At 51.8% G+C, this 25,770-nt stretch overlaps 1 protein-coding gene across 12 annotated transcripts in view; it reads left to right on the top strand.

The window, feature by feature from the left end:
- SFMBT2 (Scm like with four mbt domains 2) overlaps window positions 1-25,770 on the top strand; it is a 233,049-nt gene that overhangs the window by 11,364 nt on the left and 195,915 nt on the right. For 9 of the 12 annotated variants that reach the window (XR_006219594.1, XM_042990985.1, XM_042990988.1 and 6 more), the window contains exon 2: window positions 16,636-16,788. Coding sequence is in view for 9 of the 12 variants with exons in the window: in XM_042990985.1 (XP_042846919.1) it covers window positions 16,689-16,788 (100 nt within the window). In the remaining 3 variants the exon portion in view is untranslated. Of the gene's footprint in view, window positions 1-3,085; window positions 3,187-16,635; window positions 16,789-23,224; window positions 25,613-25,770 lie in introns of those variants that run through there. The other 3 variants (XM_042990991.1, XM_042990992.1, XM_042990987.1) reach the window with 2 other exon arrangements.

Here is a 25,770-nt window from a genome sequence, read left to right as displayed (position 1 = left end):
TCTTTCCTAAGGTGCATACACATAGCTCACCCTTGCAAAGGATGGGTTGGCCCTTGTAGCCATCGTTCTGTTCTCACCTCCACGTTGGAAAGGATGCTTCCCTTTGGGTGGGTTAGAAAAAAACAAACAGTATTCAGTAGAGGTCATCTTGAGTATCCAGTCATAATCGTCTTGGGTGTGTGCTAAGCACAGACGCTCCCTGGGCAGCAGGAGAAGAGGGGATCTAGCATTTGATAAGTGGCCAGTGGTGCAGGACGTAGGTTAGAGATTCCCTAAGAGACTGTTCCAAACAGGCTTCCATGGGGGCTCTTTCTGAAGGAGATACGCCGCTCTCTGGCCCTGTGGAGACCTTGTAGAAACGCTGCATAAGACGAGTGGGGATAAAAGACAGAAAAAGTCGAGGGGGTTGGAGGACCAAGCACGCGGCCAACATTTCCCTTGGATCAGTGTGGGGTTTGCCCTCACTCCTGCCGAGGGGAGACCGGATTTGCCTTTCGAAGGGTGGAGAAGTGGGAAAGAGGGAAGGAGGAGCCTGAGGATGGAGGCCCCTGGGGAGGAGGATGAGGGTTTGGAGGTAGGTAGCCCGTACAGTCTGAACGGGAGGACAGACGTCATCAGCGTGACAGGAGGCCCTGAGTGCAAGCATGTGCTTTTCCAGGCAGCCCGCTTGTTTATGCATTAATATCCTTCTTGATCCCAACTCACGAAGTTAGACTTCCTCTGCTTTCATCACACTTACTCTTTTATTTGCACACGGACGAACACCAGATGTGAAATCGCCACTCTAGCCTCTGGCTGCGTGTTGATCGCTGGAGGTGGATCCTGTTTTGCTCACCCCGATTTGCCACGATTGGCACGGACGTGTCGACCCGTGGTCACTCAGCGATGCACTGTCATCCCACACGTTTGTCTTTATTCCTGTCACTTGTACTTGTCAGCCTTCATTTGCCATGTGGTCTAGTTAAGAAGGGGCTTTGAAAGTCCGGGGCGCCGGGGGGGCTCAGTCGGCGAAGCGTCCGACTCCGGCTCAGGTCATGATCTCACGGCTCGTGGGTTCGAGCCCCGCGTCAGGCTCTGTGCTGACGGCTCGGAGCCGGGAGCCTGCTTCGGATTCTCTGTCTCCCTCTCTGTCTCTCTGCCCCTCCCCATCTCGTGCTGTCTCTGTCTCTCTCAAAAATAAACAAACATTTAAAAAAAACCCTTGAACTAAGTATGCTTTTCTCTTCCCGGCTAGCTGCAGAACACAGGACACCTTTCCCGTTCATCCCTTCAGTGCAAAAAGAACTTCAGTGCTTTTTGGCAGTTTATCAGGTTAAGTCTCTGAGTAGCCAGTTGGGCATTTAGGTCCTGACTCCTCTCTTTTTATGAAAGCTTTTGGGATCCAGCTCAGACCATGGGTGTAGTGTTTCCTTTTTGGAGTCTCTGTTCCCTTGAAGGGGATGCTGTATTATTTTCTCCTCCCATGTACTCTTAGTTTTAATAAGGAAGGTGGGTGAAGGCCCAGATTGCCTGAAATGTTTGCCTGGGAGAGGACACTTTTTGGAATTGTCCCTGCGTTTTGCAGATGAGGACAGGGTTGCTGGCTGTGTTTTGAAGGCCAGGCATACACTCGGGTGCATCACGGTGTAAAGCCCAGGTCTCCTGCGATCCCTGCAGGGTTCATTACATTTCCCATGTTGTGTCCTAATCAAGGTAAATTAGGGTGTTTTTACTGGCTTTGCATAATGATATTCCTCCACTGGAGGAAACCTCCTTCATGCATTTAGATGATGTGATTTATAAAATTTGATTTATGCCCAATTTTATGGTTATATCCATGGCTTCAAGTAAACACCTGAAATGCTCTTTAGTTGCTTTGTGTATCCCCAGGGAGCTTGCACAGCTCTCCAGGCTGCCTTCCAGGAGGTGCTTCTCTACACGCTTACAAGTGTGCGGTATCTCTCAAGCATCGTTGCCATACATCTGTGCGGCTTGGAGTAATGAATACATAAAACCCCCTCAGAAGATTAGGCACTGATTATTAGACATTATCTATGCATGTCTAGCCGACACAAGGATCCCTTGTCAGAGTTCTTTACTTTTTGAGTTCTTAAGGATCATGCGTACAACGCATGGGCTAATTTACCGAAAATGCCTTCTACGCGTGGATGTATGCCGTGAGATACAAATCTCCTGTAAAGTAGGAGGCTGCTCGGCTTTGTTAGAAACTCGGGTTGATGCTCTCATTCGTTCCAGTCTTCGCAGGTGACAGGGAAACCCCAGGGTTTGTTGAAGAGGTCGGGGCTGAGTGGGATGATGTCTGTGCTCGTTCTAAGACGCCTGCTTTTTCAGGAAGGCCTCTACCAGGCTCCTCTGTGTGAAGTATTTGGTGTCAGTCGTATGCCAACCCCAGGACGGTGTTGCACCTTCGTGGCGTGGAGGCAGATTTGTGGTGCACAAAACCCTTCGTCGCTACCTTGATGCAAAGACGTGTTGTTGCATCGTGGATTCTGTTGCGTATTTCGAGGCCTCGTCCTTCTTTATGGTAAATTAGTGGCTAACGCTACTGAAATAATTTGTAGGTAAACAGTCAGTAAGTGAACCCCTGAGATGGTGCACGGCTCGTGTGCCCTTTCGTTGGGTTTTCTCCTCTCTTGAGCAGGTAGCCCGGAAGGCTGCTGCGTTTCTGCGTTGCCCCAGCCCGTTTGTAACCCCAGATTGCGTTCGCTCTTCTGCCCTCGAGTGACGCGTGCCGTTGGATCGGGAGGTTCAGAGGTGACGGTCACAACCGTGGCTTAGAAGACACGGGATGTTACTGTGGGAACCGTTGGCTGCCGTCAGCCCTGGAATTTCTTATGGAAATATTTGGAAAGATCTTAAGCTTAGGCGAGTTATCCTGAGCTCATCTTCAGATTCCCGGAGCGTGAAATGAGGCCGTTTTCTGCTGTGATTTCGCCGTGCTAGATATGCACGGGCAGCTAGCGTGGGTCTGGAATTTCGTAGGCTTTGAGTTTAGACCTTCACGTGTTCTTTCCTATCGGGCGGAGGTTCTCTTTTCTGAGTCACGAGACGAGAACAAGCAACCGCAAACCTTTTCCCATTTCAGAGTAGCAAGCTTGACATTCTGAGTCTGCCAGCTGGGGACACCGCGAGTTTCTTGAACTCTACTCCAGGGCGGGTCGGTTCGAAAGGTCTGTGGATAAGCGGGTAAGTTGAAAAGAAACGCACCGTTTCTTTTATTGTTAACACGATGCGATTCTCGAAAGCGAGCCCGTGGGAGCAGCGAGCCTTTGGACCCTGCCCGTGGGCGAAGGAGACGCGAAGGGTGGTGGATGCTAAGGCAGCCCCGTGACGCCAGAGAACAGCTTTACGTTTTCACCTGCATTTGGATAATTATGGTTTCCATCGGGGCACGGCGAGAGTGTGACACCGATCGTGTCTAAGAAAACAAAATCAAGATGAACAACAGGTGTATGGGTCAGTCATGGGCGAGGAAGGGAGGACAGGGATTGACGGGCTCTCATCGGCGGAAATCTAAAGCTGGGGCTGGACGCCTCTGTGACTTCGGATTTAGGAGGCTGAGCTTTCCTGGAGCCCACACCTGCCTCCTCGCAGGGAAGGGAGGCAGCGGGTGTGGGAGGCTCTGTTGCCCAGCAGCGACAGCAGGCAGAGAGCCCAGCCCTGCCGTAGCGGAATACGGGAGACTCGTTCCAGTGTGTCGGCCAACCTGCGAGCGGAGACGCGGGGGTTCCCTCCGGGAACGACCCCCGCAGGCCTCCAGACAGGTTCCCGGGTCCCACCCTCACCTGCGCCCAGAGGCGCCAGCCAGCCCCTCCGGTTTGCCTCTTGAACGGGAGGAACCCCGAAGTGTCACGTCCCTTCTGAGCAAGGCGCCTAACAGGCAAGTGCAGAGACCAGGAACCAACGGAGAGAAAAAGAGCTTCTCTCACGGAGGCGAGAAGAGAGGTCTTTAAAGAAAGATCATTGATCAGCACAGGGATGGAATAGAGGCAACAGAACCGGGACAGGATGGGAATGGGGAGGATTACGAGGATTTAAAAGGAGTCTGTTTATCTATGTGTTTCATGTTTATTTATTGGAGACCGAGGGTGCGTGGGTCAGGGGACAGGGGATCTGAAGCAGGCTCTGTGCTGACGGCAGACAGCCCGAGGTGGGGCTCGAACTCACGAGCCCGTATGATCGTGGCCCGAGCTGAAGTCAGAATCTCAGCCGACTGAGCCACCCAGGCGCCCCTCAAAAGACCATTCTGAAATGAAACTGTGAAGCTCCACAGAACAGCAGGAAGAAGTAGCTGATGGTAGATTCTAGTTGGGGTGGTACATTAGAAGAACATAAAAGATGGGGTGCCTGGGGGGCTCAGTCGGTTGAGCGTCCGACTTCGGCTCAGGTCATGATCTCGCGGTTTGTGGGTTCGAGCCCCACGTCAGGCTCTGTGCTGACAGCTCGGAGCCTGGAGCTGCTTTGGATTCTGTGTCTCCCTTTCTCTCTGCCCCTCCCCCGCTCGCAGTCTGTCTCTCTCTCTCTCTCTCTCTCTCTCTCTCTCTCTCTCTAAAACAAATATTAAAAAAAATAAAAAAGGAAAGAGAGCATAAAAGAGAAAATTGAGATCGAGGAGGTCCGACGTTTGAATGACTTTGAACGAAAGAACAGAAAACAGAGAGGAAGCACTTAGCAGTAATTCAGGAAAATTTCCTAGCACCGAAATACATGAATTTCAAACTCGAAAGAAGCCCGTGTGCCCCGAAACACAAGTGGATTGCCATAGACACGCCACTGTGAAATCTCAGAACCTCAGAAGCCCTGGCAACTGGGCTGCTGCCCGACTTCTCCCCTGGAAGCTTCAGGATGTGGAAGGAAGCCCTCGAAACTCTGAGAGAGGATGCTTTTCCAGCTTGGGATTTTTTTTACCCGCCTACGCTGTTGGTTAAAATGGGAGGGTAGGTAAGGACATTTTCAACCACGCAAGACCTCAATGTTTCCCACCTAAATCCTTTCCTAGGAACGTGGTGGTGAACGTGCCTCACCCCAAGAGAGAAAACCGATAACGGGGAAGGTGTGGGGCCCAGAAGGCAGGATGTGCTACAAAAGAGACAGAGGCCAGGTCTCAGGATGGCACCTGCCAGCCCGGCAGAGAAGGCAGTTAGTCTGGATCGGGGCAGAGCAGAGGCAGAGCTGTCTGAAGAAGGGGAGGCATCCTAAGGTGCTGTGGGGTCGGCTGGGGCATCTGCTTAGAGCCTTGCTGCTCTGAATCACGCCTGTCAGGAGGGGAAGGGCAGGCGGGAGGGAGGGAGAGCGGGCTGAGTGCCAGCGCCTTACCCGATAATGACGGAAACTGAGACGTTAATAAGCGAGGTGTTATCAGAGGCTCGGAGATGAACACCAAAGCGGTCACCCGAGGGATTTGAAGGACAAGGGCGTTGCTAGGAATGAGGGACACCATGGGAAGAGTCCCTGGAGCTTGCACGATCCATTCCGCTCTTGCTATTTGAGAAAAGAGACCTGGGAAAAAAGGTGTGTCCAGATACATAGATCCGTTAGGAGAATGGCTCCCCTAGGAAGAGTCAACGGGATGAGTTCTTCACAAAGTCGTCACTCTTGCTACACTTTTATGGAGAACAGCCTGGCCTGACTTAGGCAGAGGGTGTAGCAAAGCTTGACTTTGTAAAATGAAATTGAGATAACTGGAATTCTTTAAGGAACACTACTTATAATGCAAGACGATTTCCTCTTCTTCTTCTTCCTTTTCCTCTTCTTTTTTTCTTAAATAGGCTCCACGTCCGGTGTGGGGCTTGAACTCATGACGCTGAGATCAAGAGTGGGTGCTCTAGGGGCGCCTGGGTGGCTTAGTCGGTTGAGCGTGCGACTTCAGCTCAGGTCATGATCTCACGGGTGGAGAGTTCGAGCCCCATGTCGCGCTCTGTGCTGACAGCTGGGAGCCTGGAGCCTCCTTCCGATTCTGTGTCTCCCTCTCTCTCTGTCCTTCCCCTGCTCACGCGCTCTCTCTCTCTCTCTCTCTCTCTCTCTCTCTCTCTCTCTCTCAAAAATAAATACACATTAAAACAATTTTTAAAAATTATATGAAATACCATCAAAATTGAAATGTGGAAGGATATGAACAGTGTTTTCACATGAGGACCGTATGTTGCAATGGCATGATGCTGTTGGTTGATGTCATATTGAAAAAGGGGAAAGAAAACACCCCTGATGGACCCGGAGGAGGTTGCGTTCAGATATATTCCGTTTTGTTTCTGAAGTGATTTTTTTTCAAAGTTCATTTAATTTTTTTGGGAATCTCTGTACCCAAGAGGGGGCTCAAACTCACGACCCAAGATCAAGAGTCGCACGCTCGAATTCCTGAGGCTGCCAGACGCCCCATCTCAGATTCATTCTGTCGTCACTGCGAGGCTCTCTGTAAGCGAAGAAGGGGGCCTGGCAGGCTGGATGGTGTTTTAGCAGCGTGGATCGTGAGGCTTAGATGTGTTCTTGAGTTTGGCCCCTGATCTAACTTCTGGCATTCCGTGCGAAGGAAGGCTCAGAGACGCAGTAGGGTTTAGGGCCCAGGATGATTAGCACAGCGCTGTTGATGATGGGGAAAAATAAAAAACAGCTTAACGGTCAGTAGGAGGGGAATGGTAAATAGATTGTTACAGTAAAGACTGTACAACCATTTCAAGTCATGTTTTCAAAGAAGTTTAATGACGTGGGGACATATGCTTTCTGCAGAATGGTAAACGAAACGTGAGTTTCTAAATTCTGCCTGCACTCAAACGCCACAGAGAAGCCGTCAGGAGGGGATACTATACACCCAAAAATGGTTGTGCCTGGGTGTTAGAATTACGAGTGATTCTAATTTGTTCCTTTATAATTTTATTTTCCTAGATTTCTGCAGAGTGTGCGTGTACCATTTGTGGGAAGGAAAAAGTAAACGTTGTTGGAAAAGGGCAAATGGGATGTGTCATTCGCCAAAATAAATACGTTTTGTAGTCGCCTGGGTAAAAAAGGCTTGTTACCTGTCTTTGTAAAGTAAGGTTTAAATCTGCCACTCATCCAGGTGGCTTTCTTTTTGATATTTATAATGTTACCCTTGAGTTCTATTTGAAGTGATGGATTCGGTGCGTTTAAATCGATGTCTTATTTGACAGTCCTCGGTGACCTTTTGATAGTGGCTGGTTGGGAGAATGCATGGAGCTAAATCCCCACGAAGTCATAAAAAACTTTAGCAAACTTTTCCCCCTTTAATAAGTATCAGATAAGCCATTGATACTTGACTCATGTGTTAACAGCCAGTTTTGTGGACTTTTTTCCTCTTCTCTTCCCAGAAACACTTTATGTCTGACTACCTTTTTGAGTTGGAATGATTTCCCCGAATGTATAGATGAAAGAAAACAGGAAGTGATTTTAGTGCGATGCACATAACTTAGCTTATTAGATCGCTGCTTCTTTGAAATTAGATCGATACAGAAATGCCGCACGTTCTATACAAACCTGCTACATCACAGCGTTTGTTATAAAGTATCTGTGCAGGCTCATGGGGAAGCTGTTAAGTCTCTTTGTGAAATTCCCTAGGTTTTAAAATTCCTGTGTTCTCTTTTAACTAGCTTGCTGGCGTTAAATTAAAATGTTTTTAAGACAGGGGCGCCAGGGTGGCTCAGTCGGTTGACCATCCTACTTGGGCTCAAGTCATGATATCGCAGCTCGTGAGTTCGAGCCCCGTGTCGGGCTCTGTGCTGACAGCTGGGAGCCTGGAACCTGCTTCCGATTCTGTGTCTCCCTCTCTCTTTGCTCCTCCCCTGCTGGCACTCCCTCCCTCCCTCTTTCTCTCTCTCTCTCAAAAATAAATAAAACTAAAAAAAACAAAAAAACTTTTTTAAGGCAGCCAAGAATTGATGGGTATATAGGACATGCTCCAAATTCAGATGTAGTCAACTTTGGCCTGTCTGTGCTGTGGGCTAGCTGTACTCTGTAAGACGACAGCCAATAGGACTTATAAATTAATTAAAATTAAAATTGAGATCCACGTGTGGCTGGTGGTTACTGTGTTGGACCATGCAAGGTATGGAAAATTCTATTGGATCTTGCTGGTGTCTGCAACTAATTCAAATTAGGTAAAAGCCCCTAATAAATTCCTGGTTAGCTTTAGGATAGTATCTAGTGAGTGTCCTTCCCTGCCCATCTTCGTCCTAACAAGACTTTGCTTGCCTTATGCTAAAATTAGTTAACCTTCTCTGAATACTCTCCAAATGATTGGAGGAGGCAGAAAAGAATTTACAGGGGGAGGATGCTGATTATATTAAATTTCTTTCAGATAAACGGGTAATATGAATGCAGCAAATAAACCATTACCACTTAAAATAAAAAGCCTTGATAGATTCATAGAACTTTAGATTTGAAGTTCAATTAATTAATTTTGGGGAGAGAAGGAGTGAATTCCCTGGAATGAAATCCTCACATGTGTAGGGGAGGGGCAGAGAGAGGGGAGACAGAATCCCAAGCAGGCTCTACTCTGTCAGCACAGAGCCCGACTTGGGGCTCGATCTCATGAACCACGAGATCACAACCTGAGCTGATAATCCAGAGTTGGACGCTTAACCGACGGAGTCACCCAGGCACCCCAGAACTTTAGGTTTCAAAGGGCCATTGATTTAATCTAATTATGCCTTCATGAGAAGTTTGAGGAACAGAGAGGTTAAGTAATTTGCTTAGGTCACACAGCTCGATAGTGACCTTATTCCTCTCCAAGTTCACTGTTCTTATCACTGAGCCAAGACAACTTTCGTGAGATGCTCCCGTTACTATAATTCTGTCGTTCAACAACTTTAGAGACAAGAAGAGCCAGTTATGATAGGATTAATAGCTTTGCACTGGATCACAGGTGTATTATAAAAACAGGAAGTTACCCTTTAAAAACCCGGTTTTCTCAGCCTTCTTTTCATGTCTAAAAAAAAAAAAAAAGTTCTTTCATTAATAGAAAGTTTTACCTTTGGTCTTGAAGTTATATGTATTTTAAGATCAGAATGAAATACACTTCCTTTTAAAAATAGCCTTTTGGGGGGGTTCGGGTGTTGTAGTCAGGAAAAGGATTTGCTTTTCACAATCCTGTTTTCATTTGGCAGATCTTCTGGGCCAGCTGTCACCACTAAGATTTGCTCCCCCGACAGACTCCACTGGAAGTAAATTTCTGTGAAATGGTCTGTCATTCTCATAGTCAGCGTATTTTCCCCCCTAATTTTTATTTCCACGGGCACTGCCTAGGTCCCATTAGTTGTGGAGGACTGGCTGTGGCAAATGAAGTGATTTTTTCTAAGAATCTGCCTTCCAGCTGTGACAAGATTGTGTTTTGTTAATGTTGGGGCTTCCTGGGCTGCATCTGTCAGATACACCCTGAGCTTCCTTCCTTCTCTTCTCCCTTGCTGTCTTAGTTCAGACCTGCGCCCGCGTTGTTTTTTTTTTTCAGTCCTGTCCCTGTCTGTCCGTCTGCCTGGCATCCAGCTGCCAGAGCGACTTTCCTGGAACAGATCTGATCTTTTCACCCCCTGGAATGAAATCCTGACCACAGAGTGGAGCGCAGGGGTTCGGGTCCTCGATCAGGCAGAACCTTCTCCTCTCGCTGGGGTGTGGCCCTGAGTCTGTTCAGGCAGCACCTGCTCAGGTCCTGCCTGACCATCATCTCGGTAATCCCGGCTCCCACGTCTTGCTCGCCTGTGCTTCTCTGCGTCCGTGGGGTTTCCTGTCACTTACCAGCTTACCATGGCGGTGCGCTCTGTGCGGGTGGTTTGTGGTACTCTGTTTGCTCCGAGTGTCCCACCCCCGATACCTTCAGGGGCTCATCCTTCTGCCTTCCCAGTTCTTGGTGGTCCCCTGACGGACTCCGGTGGACCGCTGTGAGGGAGGCAGTGTTTTCCAGAGTGTGCCCCATCTGCCCCTCTCTTTGTGCCGTCTGGATGCCCCTGGAGTCAGTGGGCATTGTGTCCCTGTATAGGTGATCCGGTGGTCTGTAAACTCACACACAAACTTCCATCGTTGCTAGCGGGTGTGTGTTTTAACCCTGTGGGCTCCCTGCATGTGTCCTTGAAGTGGGGGCGTGTTGGCAGTTGGGCACCTGGTGGGATGGCCGCGCTTGCTTGTTGATGTCATCGTTGGCAGTTGGGCACATGGTGGGATGGCCGCGCTTGCTTGTTGATGTCATCGTTGGCGGTTGGGCACCCGGTGGGATGGCTGCGCTTGCTTGTTGACGTCATCGTTGGCGGTTGGGCACCCGGTGGGATGGCCGCGCTTGCTTGTTGATGTTGTTGGCAGTTGGGCACCTGGTGGGATGGCCGCGCTTGCTTGTTGATGTCATCGTTGGCAGTTGGGCACATGGTGGGATGGCCGCACTTTCTTGTTGACGTCATCGTTGGCACTTGGGCACCCGGTGGGATGGCCGCGCTTGCTTGTTGATGTTGTTGGCAGTTGGGCACCTGGTGGGATGGCCGCGCTTGCTTGTTGATGTTGTTGGCAGTTGGGCACCCGGTGGGATGGCCGCGCTTGCTTGTTGATGTTGTTGGCAGTTGGGCACCTGGTGGGATGGCCACGCTTGCTTGTTGACGTCATCGTTGGTGGTTGGGCACCCGGTGGGATGGCCATGCTTGCTTGTTGACGTCGTTGGCAGTTGGGCACCCGGTGGGATGGCCATGCTTGCTTGTTGACGTCGTTGGCAGTTGGGCACCCGGTGGGATGGCCGCGCTTGCTTGTTGATGTTGTTGGCAGTTGGGCACCTGGTGGGATGGCCACGCTTGCTTGTTGACGTCATCGTTGGTGGTTGGGCACCCGGTGGGATGGCCATGCTTGCTTGTTGACGTCGTTGGCAGTTGGGCACCCGGTGGGATGGCCACGCTTGCTTGTTGACGTCGTTGGCAGTTGGGCACCCGGTGGGATGGCCGCGCTTGCTTGTTGATGTTGTTGGCAGTTGGGCACCTGGTGGGATGGCCACGCTTGCTTGTTGACGTCATCGTTGGCGGTTGGGCACCCGGTGGGATGGCCGTGCTTGCTTGTTGATGTCATCGTTGGCAGTTGGGCACCCGGTGGGATGGCTGCGCTTGCTTGTTGACGTCATCGTTGGCGGTTGGGCACCCGGTGGGATGGCCGCGCTTGCTTGTTGATGTCATCGTTGGCGGTTGGGCACCCGGTGGGATGGCTGCGCTTGCTTGTTGACGTCATCGTTGGCGGTTGGGCACCCGGTGGGATGGCTGTGCTTGCTTGTTGACGTCATCGTTGGCAGTTGGGCACCCGGTGGGATGGCCATGCTTGCTTGTTGACGTCGTTGGCAGTTGGGCACCCGGTGGGATGGCCGCGCTTGCTTGTTGACGTCGTTGGCAGTTGGGCACCCGGTGGGATGGCTGCGCTTGCTTGTTGACGTCATCGTTGGCAGTTGGGCACCCGGTGGGATGGCCGTGCTTGCTTGTTGACGTCGTTGGCGGTTGGGCACCCGGTGGGATGGCCGTGCTTGCTTATTGACGTTGTTGGCAGTTGGGCGCGTGGTGGGATGGCCGTGCTTGCTTGTTGACGTCATCGTTGGCAGTTGGGCACCCGGTGGGATGGCCGCGCTTGCTTGTCGACGTCGTTGGCGGTTGGGCACCCGGTGGGATGGCCGCGCTTGCTTGTTGACGTCATCGTTGGCGGTTGGGCACCCGGTGGGATGGCCACGCTTGCTTGTTGACGTCGTTGGCGGTTGGGCACCCGGTGGGATGGCCGCGCTTGCTTATTGACGTTGTTGGCAGTTGGGCGCGTGGTGGGATGGCCGTGCTTGCTTGTTGACGTCATCGTTGGCAGTTGGGCACCCGGTGGGATGGCCGCGCTTGCTTGTTGATGTTGTTGGCAGTTGGGCACCTGGTGGGATGGCCACGCTTGCTTGTTGACGTCATCGTTGGTGGTTGGGCACCCGGTGGGATGGCCATGCTTGCTTGTTGACGTCATTGGCAGTTGGGCACCCGGTGGGATGGCCATGCTTGCTTGTTGACGTCGTTGGCAGTTGGGCACCCGGTGGGATGGCCGCGCTTGCTTGTTGACGTTGTTGGCAGTTGGGCACCTGGTGGGATGGCCACGCTTGCTTGTTGACGTCATCGTTGGTGGTTGGGCACCCGGTGGGATGGCCATGCTTGCTTGTTGACGTCGTTGGCAGTTGGGCACCCGGTGGGATGGCCGCGCTTGCTTGTTGATGTTGTTGGCAGTTGGGCACCTGGTGGGATGGCCACGCTTGCTTGTTGACGTCATCGTTGGTGGTTGGGCACCCGGTGGGATGGCCATGCTTGCTTGTTGACGTCGTTGGCAGTTGGGCACCCGGTGGGATGGCCATGCTTGCTTGTTGACGTCGTTGGCAGTTGGGCACCCGGTGGGATGGCCGCGCTTGCTTGTTGATGTTGTTGGCAGTTGGGCACCTGGTGGGATGGCCACGCTTGCTTGTTGACGTCATCGTTGGTGGTTGGGCACCCGGTGGGATGGCCATGCTTGCTTGTTGACGTCGTTGGCAGTTGGGCACCCGGTGGGATGGCCGCGCTTGCTTGTTGATGTTGTTGGCAGTTGGGCACCTGGTGGGATGGCCACGCTTGCTTGTTGACGTCATCGTTGGTGGTTGGGCACCCGGTGGGATGGCCATGCTTGCTTGTTGACGTCATTGGCAGTTGGGCACCCGGTGGGATGGCCATGCTTGCTTGTTGACGTCGTTGGCAGTTGGGCACCCGGTGGGATGGCCGCGCTTGCTTGTTGATGTTGTTGGCAGTTGGGCACCTGGTGGGATGGCCACGCTTGCTTGTTGACGTCATCGTTGGTGGTTGGGCACCCGGTGGGATGGCCATGCTTGCTTGTTGACGTCGTTGGCAGTTGGGCACCCGGTGGGATGGCCATGCTTGCTTGTTGACGTCGTTGGCAGTTGGGCACCCGGTGGGATGGCCGCGCTTGCTTGTTGATGTTGTTGGCAGTTGGGCACCTGGTGGGATGGCCGCGCTTGCTTGTTGATGTTGTTGGCAGTTGGGCACCTGGTGGGATGGCCGCGCTTGCTTGTTGATGTTGTTGGCAGTTGGGCACCCGGTGGGATGGCCGCGCTTGCTTGTTGATGTTGTTGGCAGTTGGGCACCTGGTGGGATGGCCACGCTTGCTTGTTGACGTCATCGTTGGTGGTTGGGCACCCGGTGGGATGGCCGCGCTTGCTTGTTGATGTCATCGTTGGCGGTTGGGCACCCGGTGGGATGGCTGCGCTTGCTTGTTGACGTCATCGTTGGCGGTTGGGCACCCGGTGGGATGGCTGCGCTTGCTTGTTGACGTCATCGTTGGCAGTTGGGCACCCGGTGGGATGGCCATGCTTGCTTGTTGACGTCGTTGGCAGTTGGGCACCCGGTGGGATGGCCGCGCTTGCTTGTTGACGTCGTTGGCAGTTGGGCACCCGGTGGGATGGCTGCGCTTGCTTGTTGACGTCATCGTTGGCAGTTGGGCACCCGGTGGGATGGCCGTGCTTGCTTGTTGACGTCGTTGGCGGTTGGGCACCCGGTGGGATGGCCGTGCTTGCTTATTGACGTTGTTGGCAGTTGGGCGCGTGGTGGGATGGCCGTGCTTGCTTGTTGACGTCATCGTTGGCAGTTGGGCACCCGGTGGGATGGCCGCGCTTGCTTGTCGACGTCGTTGGCGGTTGGGCACCCGGTGGGATGGCCGCGCTTGCTTGTTGACGTCATCGTTGGCGGTTGGGCACCCGGTGGGATGGCCACACTTGCTTGTTGACGTCGTTGGCGGTTGGGCACCCGGTGGGATGGCCGTGCTTGCTTATTGACGTTGTTGGCAGTTGGGCGCGTGGTGGGATGGCCGTGCTTGCTTGTTGACGTCATCGTTGGCAGTTGGGCACCCGGTGGGATGGCCGCGCTTGCTTGTCGACGTCGTTGGCGGTTGGGCACCCGGTGGGATGGCCGCGCTTGCTTGTTGACGTCATCGTTGGCGGTTGGGCACCCGGTGGGATGGCCACGCTTGCTTGTTGACGTCGTTGGCGGTTGGGCACCCGGTGGGATGGCCGTGCTTGCTTATTGACGTTGTTGGCAGTTGGGCGCGTGGTGGGATGGCCGTGCTTGCTTGTTGACGTTGTTGGCAGTTGGGCACCCGGTGGGATGGCCGTGCTTGCTTATTGACGTCATTGGCAGTTGGGTGCGTGGTGGGATGGCCGCGCTCGCTTGTTGACGTCGTTGGCACTTGGGCACCCGGTGGGATGGCCGCGCTCGCTTGTTGACGTCGTTGGCACTTGGGCACCCGGTGGGATGGCCGCGCTCGCTTGTTGACGTCGTTGGCACTTGGGCACCCGGTGGGATGGCCGCGCTCGCTTGTTGACGTCGTTGGCACTTGGGCACCCGGTGGGATGGCCGCGCTCGCTTGTTGACGTCGTTGGCACTTGGGCACCCGGTGGGATGGCCGCGCTCGCTTGTTGACGTCGTTGGCACTTGGGCACCCGGTGGGATGGCCGCGCTCGCTTGTTGACGTCGTTGGCACTTGGGCACCCGGTGGGATGGCCGCGCTTTCTTTTCAACACCTGAATTTTCTGCAGATTGCACCGGCGATTGCTCCTTCATTCCAGTGACATTAGAGATAGACTGGTGACTACTGCCATCCACTGTAAGATCCAGGCACGAGAGCTTGTGAGTCGCCCTGGTGGCCTCTTCTTCCACTCTCTGGTCTGTTGGGTGCAGCGCGAGGGGGACGAAATACCCAGGACTGTGGCTCCCCATAAATTCGTGAATCTGTGTTGTAATGGCGATTGGGAAAGAACTCTCCTAGGAGAATGCAGTTCTGCCTCTCATCGTGAGGTTATTTTAGCAACCTGATGTCGGTGGGGTAAAATTAGCCAGCCTCAATGTTAAAGTGCTGGCTTTGCCAATGCCCTCCATTTTAAATAATCTTGGCACCCATCTATCTGTTGAACGGATTCCTTTATTTAATCCTTCATTTAAAAAGATTATTTAAAGAAAAACACATCCAGTTTCTACTTAGGTTTAAGCTGTTCCCGTATGCACCCAAGTTTCTTGCACCGTCTGTCTTCGTCTGTGCTGGAGGGCAGGATTAAGACTGCTTTGCCTTGTGTTCTCTGCCCCACACAGCGCTACAGTGAAGGCGTGGTATTTACCTGTCCTTTATGTGATTTGTAAACAAACCAAAGAAACCATTTTTGGTCTGGTACCCCGCCTTTTGACCAGGGCTCTCCTGTTTTCCCGGACAAGTCCGGCTTACATTGTATCACTGGTCCTGACATCTACCCCTCAGACCACGTCCCCTCTTATTTTGCTCCAGAAAATATGATAAGCACCCTTGCTCGCAGAGTGTGGAACGAGTAAGAGATAATCTCCTAGTGGTTTACATTTGCCTGGTGATTTGTCATTTCATTTCCTATTCGTGTCCTTACCTTTGCACTAGCAAGATGCACAGATTGCCACTTGAGACCCAGCCTAGACAGTTTTTAGGTTCCTACTCTACGCTAGGTATTTTCTTTTCTTTGTATTTTGATTGAGAGGCGGCTCTGGAGTCCCCTCCCCTCACAGTGTCTGGTGTAGTATTTTATATAAACAGGTGGATAATACAGCGGGATTAAATTCCAGTACCACGTACCTGGTGCGTTTCCCATCTCCTCCTGTGAGAGCTTTCTGCCTTTTCCCTGCCTTTGCACAGATGGCTGGTACCCTTTCCTGGACCTGTAATTTTGACAAAACCTCAAAATAATGTTCCAGGAAGGTAAACCGAAGAGCACCAAAAGGACCAAAAGGGATGCGTGTATTTGTGTGTGTGTGTGTATGTGTGTGCGTGTGCGTGTGGTATCCTCAAAAGGTATTTTACTGTATGGGAGTGACAAAATAGTCTGCTTATAGGTATAGGGGCGCTATGCTTTTCTTCATCCATCCTTGCCCTTTTGCCGATTTGAACTTCCATCTAGCCGTGAGATAAAAGCAGATGCTGAGTGAGTGAAAGATTTAGAAGCCCCATACGGTTGTGTCTAACCGTCAGCGGGGTCGGCGGCCGACCCTGAGGGGTGTCGTGTCTGGCTCTTCCATGGGGTGTAACGGAAATGAGCTCAGTTGTAGCTTCTTCGAGAGGCGCCTGTAGTTCTCCCTGTTTTCCCACCTGTCGTCGGGGCATGCAAGTAAGTGAAGGCGAGCCGTGCTCTTGGAGGAAAAGTCTAATCGGTCAAAAAGCGCATTTGCGAACGTTGGCACTTTAAGTGGGTTTGGAAGTTCCGTGCTTGGGACACAGCAGACGTCTCGGAGGTTTGCCGTGTCACGGCATCGCGAGAGGGGAGCACAGGGGTGGGTGGCGGACCGTCTTGCCAGCCGTGCCGAGGTAGATTGGGGCTCCCAGCGTAGATGGTGTTGGTGAGAAGTGTGTTCGTCTCAGTGACGATCGTGCCCTACAGAAAATGGTGGGTTTCACTAAGCTGGGACCTGTGTGTGGACTGTGTGTAGACGCGTGCTCCTCAGTCTTTATTTCTGGTATTTTCTATCATCAACATTCCGTTGCAGCCTGCGTGTTATAATGACAGGGCAACAGCGCTGATCAGATACTGTTATTTTTGGAGCCTTTATAAACCGAGGATAATCAAGGGGCTCTGATTTTTTTTCTTCCTTTGTTGGCTGCCCTTAGGTGATCCTTCCTGCAGGATGCGTTAAGAGAAGAGGGACCCTTACTCGTTAGGCATGGAGAGCGGTTTGTCAGTTTCCAACATGCCAGACCCACTGTCTTCGCCCTTGGAGAGACAGCAGAGCTCAGCGAACGGTAATGGAGGGCTCGACTCAGGTAGGAGTTTCTTTTCTGGATCTGTCTGACCCCTTTGATTTAGTGACCCGTGTCTCCCCGAAGATGTTCAGGGAATAGCGGGGCAGACGTTCCTAGGTCTCTCACGTTGCCCGCTGCTAGGATTTGCTGTCCTGTTCGTCAGCCTGCGGCCTCTTGAAAGTTAGCGCGAAATCAGTATTCCAGACGCTGGACAGAGAGGGGCAGGTGACACCGGAGTGACGGATCCCTTCAGAATCTCAGTGGGTAACCCTGTAAATGTCGACGTTACGTTCATGCCATTTCAGACGAGGTAGCGGGCGTTCCCTCCGCTGACTCATTGCACACGGTCTTACGGTGCGCCACGTGTGGGTGGTGGTTTTTGTTCCGGGGGAGGCGGGGCTGGGGGCTCCCGAGTCGACAGTGAAATGCTCCGACTCAGAAGACGCAGCTCACTTTCGCTCAGAACCTCTGGACCGGAACCTGTCACGTGTGGGCACCACTGCAAGGGAGGCGAGAAAGCCATCCTTGTCTCCCACGTGCCCAGAGAGGCAGGAGAGCGGGTCCGCCCCAGCTCTGGGTGTCCCCGCCTTCTCTCCCCTCTCCAGAACCTCAGCACGTCTCTCCGAGCACTCCCTAACGGGAAAGGAACTTCGGTCATGTGAGTGCGTGGTGAGGTCTGTCTCCCTTTAAGGAAACTAAAACCAGGGGGACAAAACAGAAGAGACTCATAACCGGAGGGGGTTGGGGGAGGGGGGATGGGCTACATGGGTAAGGGGCACCAGGGAATCTACTCCTGAAATCACTGTTGCACTAGATGCTAATTTGGATGTAAATTTTAAAAAAAATTTTTTTTAATGTTTATTTTTGAGACAGAGGGAGACAGAGTGCGAGTGGGGGAGGGGCAGAGAGACAGGGAGACACAGAATCTGAAACAGGCTCCAGGCTCTGAGCTGTCAGCACAGAACCCGACGTGGGGCTCGAACCCATGAACCGTGAGATCGTGAACTGAGCTGAAGTCGGGCGCTTCACCGACTGAGCCACCCGGGTGCCCCATGGGTGTAAATTTTAAAAATTAAAAAAATAAAACTAAAAAAAAAACGGAAACTAAAACCAAAGCACACCAAGCCAGTCTTTGATTGAATTTTAATATTTAATCAGTGAATTTATTAGAAAGCATGTTTTTCTAAATACTTACACAGGAATCCGTTTTAAAAAGACACTAGTGGTTTTTTTATTTTTGTTTTTTTTCAAAGGATTGCTGTATTTGCATTACAGCAGATTAAATAAGGGCAACTCAGCTGTCTGGATCCCGAACGTTTGCTGTGGTGAATTCATGTACAAAATGTTGATCCTGAATTCAGTGGGAGATTTGACCGTTATCCATAAAAGTCACGAAGTTCGTCTCCGTATTTTGATGACCGCAGTCAATGACAGAATTACAGATTGCTTGGTATCATCGAATTGATTACCTTACATTTCTCAAGTTGTATCTTTATCTCCAAAAACCTGGAACCCCCCTGAAATTATTGCCTAAATATGTTGAAAGATGTTAGCGTCTCCTTCAGAATCAGCCCAGTCCTCCACCCCCACCCTTGTGATTTTTCTGTATGAAAGCCAGAGTGAGAAAACTTCTAGAGGCATAGTTGAGTCATTGTCCCACAGCAGAAGTACGGAAATTCCTTCCTGAGGAAACTCCATCCTATAGGCTTGATGTTCTTTTTTTTTTTTTTTTTTTTTTAATGTTTGTTTATTTTTTCAACTTTTTTTTTTTTTTTTTTTTTTTACTTTTGGGACAGAGAGAGACAGAGCATGAACGGGGGAGGGGCAGAGAGAGAGGGAGACACAGAATCGGAAACAGGCTCCAGGCTCCGAGCCATCAGCCCAGAGCCTGACGTGGGGCTCGAACTCACGGACCGCAAGATCGTGACCTGGCTGAAGTCGGACGCTTAACCGACTGCGCCACCCAGGCGCCCCGAATGTTTATTTATTTTTGAGACAGAGAGAGACAGAGCATGAATGGGGGAGGGGCAGAGAGAGGGAGACACAGAATCGGAAGCAGGCTCCAGGCTCCGAGCCATCAGCCCAGAGCCTGACGCGGGGCTCGAACTCACGGACCGCGAGATCGTGACCTGAGCTGAAGTCGGATGCTCAACCGACTGAGCCACCCAGGCGCCCCAGGCTTGATGTTCTTTAAGTACAAATACGCTTTTTAGAAAAGTCTGTCTTACGTTTCCTGAAAGGGGTTACTTTTCCACTTACGGTTCCCTGGGCTTTCACCGTGACTTCGTTGGATGCACATCTGATGTCTGTTCCCGCGTCATTTCTAAAGGTGTGTTTTCAAACCTGTTTAAAAACCAACCGTGTGTTGGCTTTTCATTTTCTTGTAGCTGCAGTAGATCTCTCTAGCTGAAGTAGATTTTGAAACCCAGCGGTAACAATATGGTGTCAGGAAAATTTTTCGTCCTACGTTTCCTTCAGGGTGATTCCATGAAAGGGAAGCACGAGATTTGTTCTGTCATTGGCTGCGGTGTGCTTGGGCCGAGCCCGTCACACGGCACTCACTGCATGGGGGCTTCCTTGCTCGTGTGCCATACGCGGCCTGAATTGTATAAGACGTCAAGATGTTTAAAACGAACAGTAGCTCTGGGGCGCCTGGGTGGCGCGTTCGATTAAGCGTCCCGACTCTTGACCTTGGCTCAGGTCATGATCTCACGGTTTCGTGAGTTCAAGCCCCACGTCGGGCTGTGCGCTGACAGCGTGAAGCGTGCTTGGGCTTCTCTCTCCTCCTCTGTCTCTCTCTCTGCCCCTCCCCTGCTCATGCACACTCTCTCCCTCTCAAAATAAATACCTGAACTTAAAAAAAAAAAGAAGTAAGAGTTCTGAGTGGCTCTGAATTATGTTAGCATTTGCAGATTGTGGTCCCAGAGGTTTTTTTTTCCCCTCGTATCTGGCCGATCTGTCCTTTCTCCTTGGGGTTCCCATAAGCTGTTATGCACGGGGGAGACTTACAGGTGGTGCCACAAAGGTGGACCCCTAAAGGAGAAATCAGTTTATGTATTTATTTTTTTTTTTATTTTTTGCATATGTTGATTCTTTTTTTTTGGGGGGGAGAAATCAGTTTAAAGCATGGTCTAATAGAACTCTCTGTGGCGAGTAGAGGTCAACTTGGGGAAGAAACTCACGACTTCGACTGCTCAGAACCTACTCCGGTATGAGTCGTCAGGAAGCGGATTTTCTCAAGTGGGGCCCCTCTGAGCTGTTGATACCTAAGACAGTTTCGGTGGTGGCCTAGTTGGAGGGTATCTGGTTTGGGCGTGACACGTTTGGGACAGCACATCATTTTGGTGACAAGGCTCTTTTGCCCAGAGGCGTTACAGACGAGACTTACGGATCAGAAGAACAGGAGAAGGCTCGTTCAGTGCTCCTCAGCTGGTTCTACGTTGACCTGGGACAGCTGGGGACGTGATCCTGTGTTCGAACTGTATGGCAGGCACTCACTTCAGGTCCTTCTGTATGTTGACTCAGTTTACCCTTCCATGACCCAGCGAAAGAGCTGCTTTCAGTATCCCCGTTTTAGAGAGGCCACTGGACCACAGGGAGAAGTCACTTGGCCCTTGTGTTGGAGCCAGGATTTCACCTCAGGCATCCTGAGGCTCCAGATACGGTGCTCGGTGACACTGGGCTGTCCCTGCGCTTCCGTGCAGGGGGAAGTCACCCTTGGTACATAAATGTGACATGCGTACCCCCTCTCCACGCGCACACACACTTTCTGGGGCGCCGGCACCACCCAGCTTCTTGTCTGCTGGCCCCTCTCCCCACGTGTGATGTGACACATGCCTGTACCTCCCCAGCACGTGACTACCCGTAGGTGCCCCCAGCTCCTCTCTGCCCGCGCGGCGGGGCCGAACCACAGAAGCCTCCGCCGGCTGCTCCCGGGGGTTTTGATTTCGTGTTTGCACGCCCGACGCCGAGTGGATGCCATTCCTCATCCGGACCGTCCGTCCCTCTGAACTGAGAACTCGAGCGCCAACCAGTGGACTCTGAATCTCACGAGCAGCTTTGTCATCTTTCACGTTGCCTCTTTTCCTAAGGAAAGTTCCAGACAATACTCCGACTGGCACTCGAGTCCTGTAAATGAAACAGGCACAGTGTGAAAGTCCTCCTCGTTGCAGGAACACTGAGGACGTCAGCGGGGTGAGCGCAGGGAGGTGAACCGAAGGGCCTCGCCAGCGGACGGAACGGACGGCATCGGCACGGGCTGCATAGAGAAGGTCGTGGACCAGAATTGGATTTCTGGAACTCTAGGCTTCGGCCGTGATAAAAGCAAGCAGAACAGCATGCTGGCGTGGTGATAAATAGACCCCTTGACGTTAGTTTTCCAGGCTGGCCAAATGTAATTTCCTGATGAGGTCTGTAGGTAAAGCGGTGTGTTGTGCATTTAGAACGGGCAGGCCTCGGAGTAAAGAGAATTAGGCTGGAAATGTGGGCTGGCTTTTTTTTTTTTTTTTTTTTTTAGGAATACATTGAGTGGAATCCCACAGGCTTTTCAACATTCTTATTAGAAAAATAGAGCTCTCTTACGCTGGGTGCTGGGAACAGGTGCTGTGTGACTCAATAATGTTCCCTGTTAAAAAAAAAAACAACAACAAAAAAGCGGGGTGCCTGCGTGGCTCAGTCGGTGAAGCGTCCGACTTCGGCTCAGGTCATGATCTCACGGTTTGTGAGTTTGAGCCCTGCGTCGGGCTCTGTGCTGACAGCTCAGAGCCTGGAGCCTGCTTCGGATTCTGTGTCTCCCTCTCTCTCTGCTCCTCCCCCACTCACACTCTGTCTCTCTCTCTCTCTTTCTCAAAAATGAATAAATATTAAAAAAAATTAAAACAAAGAAAAGACCAAAAAACCCTTCTCTCTAGAATAGTTACTGCCCTTCCCAACCAAGCTGGGTGATTGGATAATTTTTATGTGTTTTCTTTCTTCTGAAAAAAATCTCTCTGGCCGCCTGGGTGGTCAGACGGGGGTGAGGACCTCTGTGCTCAGTGACTGTCCCCACTTCCCTGGGGTCGTCCTGCAGCCGTGAACTCAGCCCTCGGATTGGTGTTGGCCAGCCGAGTTCCATTCGTCCTGTGTGTCTATTTAACGTACTCTGTGGAACTATTTTTTATACCTTGTGATGGTGTGACCAGACGATCAGCAGGTGAAATAGCAAAGACTTAATGCCTTCCTTTCTCTTCCCTTATTTATGAAGAACACCTAGCACATGAGAACGTGTTCTGTTAAGATTTTATTCACTTCAAATCTGCCGATTCTCCTTTATTTGGGTAGTTAGCAGTCAGGGACTTTTAATAGTCAGCCTTGCAAAGGCAGCCTTATTTCAGACAGTGAAATCAAAACCCAGGACTTGATTACCTCAAAAAAGGTGTGTGAGCCGTTCGTTCATTCCATTTTTCACCGTCAAGTGGCTTGCACCTCAACGATTAGTGTTCCTTTTCTGTTATGAAATAAATGTGTTGGTCGTGTAAGTAGCCTTCTGTTTTGCAGAACTGGATGGCCCTAATGAGCATATGCCTGTTTTCTTTTAAGTTGTGAAATTTTCTTGGTGGCGTTTCATGGTCTGTTTTCATGACATCGTGGGGAAAAATGCTTCCCACTGGTGCCTTCGCAGAGGAGGGAGGTTGTCAGGGTTTCCCTGATAAAAAAATGTTTACGGGCTTAAGAGGTTTATGAATCAGCTGTAAATATTTGCTCTGGGTTTATGAGACCTCCACTCATAAACAGCGTGTGTGTTTATCTGTTGCTCATTGAAACGTCTTTAGAGAATCGGCTGTTAGGGATGTGTGTGCCTGGGGGATGTGCCAGGAGTTACAGACTGGGAAAGACTTCTTGTAGGGGACCCTAACTTGCTGTGTGATTTTATTGTCAAAACTACCAGTGCGGGACATAAAAGCCTTATTTTTTAAAATCCCTTTCCAGATCTGACTTCTGGGTTCTTTTTAAAAGTATTTTCTCTGGGGGTGCCTGGGTGGTTCAGTCGGTTGAGTGTTTGACTTCAGCTCAGGACATGATCTCACAGTTCGTGGGTTCCAGCCCCGCGTTGAGCTCTGAGCTGACAGCTCGGAGCCTGGAGCCTGCTTCCGATTCTGTGTCTCCCTCTGTCTCTGCCCCTCCCCCGCTCATGCTCTGTCTCTCTCTACCAAAAATGAATAAACGTTAAAAAAAGTTTTAAAAAATTTAAAGTATTTTCTCTGGACTGCAGGGGGCAACAACTCTCCGAAGTGGTGTTCTTTTTTTTTTTTTTTCTTTCCCCCAAGTGTATTATTTTTGAGAGAGAGAGAGAGAGAGAGAGAGAGAGGGAGAGAGAGAGAATGGGGGGAGGGGCAGAGAGAGAGAGAGATGGGACAGAGGATCTGAAGCAGGCTCTGCACTATCAGCCCAGAACCCGCTGTGGGGCTTGAACTCACGAGCGGTGAGTTGGACACCCAGCCGGCTGAGCCACTCAGACGCCCCTGAAGCATGCTCTCAGGGGCTCACTTGGGAGTCACAGGGGGGACCTCTCCGTCTCTTGGGAACTTGAACGAGCACCCGAGGGAGCATGAAAGCATCTACGGCCTGTGTATCGCGGGAAGAGAAACACGGTTTGTGATGAATTAAGGTTCGGCGAGAACAAAATGTGGGGTAGGATGTTCGCAGCCTAGGTGGGAGCTGTCTGAAGCAGGAAGCATTGCGGGGAGCCGCCCCAAAGCTGAGAAATGTGACCCACGGTCTCGCCCTCACGGCTGATTCCAAGTGACCGAGTCCCCAGATCCTTCCAGGCGTGGTGATGGGGCCCATCGGAGCTCTGTAGGCCCAGGCACCGGCTGCTGCGGGCAGCTCCTGGGGGCCCCATCTCCAGGCAGATGTTTCTGATGTCACAGAAGCAATCACCCCCCAGGAGGGCCCCTCCACCTTTGGGAGCTGTTCATTCACCCAGGGGCTCTGCCAGGACCTTCTGGATCTGAAGGCCCAAGACTGAGTTTTATGCCCACGTCTTCCCCTCGCTGTGTCCTCCTGCAGAAGGACTCCAGGGGCTCTGTGCCCTCTGTTCTCGCCGAGCCTGGCTGCTGCCTCCCGCCTTGCCGCATCGCCTGCGTCTTCCCGCCTCCCGGCTTCGCTCTGGAATGTTCTAATGCTCGCCAACACAGAAGCCGGCCCTGGAGTCTGCCTTGGACCCTCCCGGAGGACGAACGGGTCGTGGTGGTGGAGTGGACGTGCCCCACGTGAGATCGGGCGGAAGGGTGACCAGGAAGGCACCTGGGAGGCGTTCCGGCTCGAAAGCAGACAGCCTGGGCCGGACTCCGGCCTCTGCGGCCAGACAGTTGCGTGGTCCCGGTGGCTCCCTCGCCTTGCGTGGCTCCCTACTTCTCTTCTGTGAGGTGGGGATGGTAGTAAGTGTCTGTCAGGGTTCTTGAAAGGACGAAACGCGGTGATGCCTGCAGAGCAATGAGCAGAGAGCTGCCAGCCCAGGACGGCATGGCTCTTAGGACACTGCCGTGACCGTGTGGTGTCTCTGTGGGGCTCCGTGCGTGACCCACAGCTGGAGTGGGCGAGGCCTGCGGGTGGCGTGGGCTGAGCTGAGCTGGACAAGTAGGGGGTGCAGCAGTTCTAGACCTGCTTTGCGACAAGTTAGCCGCCAAACAGGCACCTCGCCAGCCCCCCTGAGCATGTAAGTGCTGTGTGGGGATGCCTCTGGCTGGTGCCTCAGGAAACAGACTTGGTAATCGATGCTTGCGGCCTTTTGGAGAGAAGAACTGTGGGTCAGACCACCCACTGGGTGACCCCCGCCACCCCCCGCCCCGAGGTACTTTCCAGAACATAACTGTGTCTCAGCAGTGTCTCTCGTTGGCTGGCGGCTAGAGGACCCGCTGACTTTTTTCGGGGAGCATGTTTCCAGTGGAAGGACTTAAGTCCCTGGATGCAGCAGGATGTTGGGAGAACGACAAGGGAAAAAGGTTTGCTCTTCAGATGGCTTTTGTTTTCTCGGACGTTTAATTGCAAGCCACTTGACGGGGGTAGGATCTGCGGAGGCCGTGCTTAAGCAACTTTGATTTAGAAGACAAAACGCGAGGTAACTGCGTTTAGCCTCGCGTCATCCGGCTTTACAAAAATTATCTTCTGTCGATTTCTGAGACGCCGCGGAGCCTCCCAAGGAAATGACTTTTCCTACTGACAACGAAAGAAACCTCTCGTGGAAAAAAAGGCAGCGATAGCCCGCAAGAACAAGGCTTCCTTTCTTAGAGTCCCTTGTTGTCGATCCGGGTGGCCTACCTGCCAGGATATACCACTTCTCCATCAGCGACGTGACCAAAAGCAGTGTTTATTCTTGGCCAGTGACATAGGCTTCTTGCCTGTAGAAGACACACAGGCTGAACATCCACACCCGTTGCTCGGTATTGCAAGAAAAGAGACTCTAAACTTTTGAAGCTCTTGCCTATCTGCATGTGTGGGTACCCCCGACTGCTCTGTGTTCCTTATGATAGCCCTGCAGATAGGTGAAAGTAACGTTTACAGCTTATTAGTTCTTTCCATTTGAAACTACGCCATAATGTCGTTACCTGTGCTTTAAGAGGAGTGATCTGGTGCCTTTTGACGATAGAGATTGTATCTTACGCACAGTCTTCAATGCCTGGAGAATTGTTTGATTGACAGCTGGTCAGCTTCTGTCACTAACTTGCTAGGTGACCTCACATCCTGGAGCCATCCTTCTGGACCTCAAATAGTTTTTTCCTTGGAATCACGTCAGGGCTCGTGCTTCCTAATAAGGTCCCTTACAACACCAACAATCTGTGCTGTCGTTTTATAACCTCCAGCTGTGGTAAGTGACCAGTGGTCAGAGGTGTTCATCTGTACATTAAGGTGCCTCCTCAATGCCCAGTGGTTGCCTTTACCTGGTCCTCCGACCTCCCGGAAGCATGAAGTGCCCACAGTGACAGTGGCTAATTCCAAGTGAATACGCTAACACGCGGCAACTGT

The sequence above is a fragment of the Panthera tigris genome, chromosome B4 (genome assembly GCF_018350195.1).
Source record: "Panthera tigris isolate Pti1 chromosome B4, P.tigris_Pti1_mat1.1, whole genome shotgun sequence".
Lineage (NCBI taxonomy): Eukaryota > Metazoa > Chordata > Mammalia > Carnivora > Felidae > Panthera > Panthera tigris.
The sequence above is the reverse complement of the archived record's forward strand: the minus strand, read 5'-3'. Positions and strand labels throughout refer to the sequence as shown.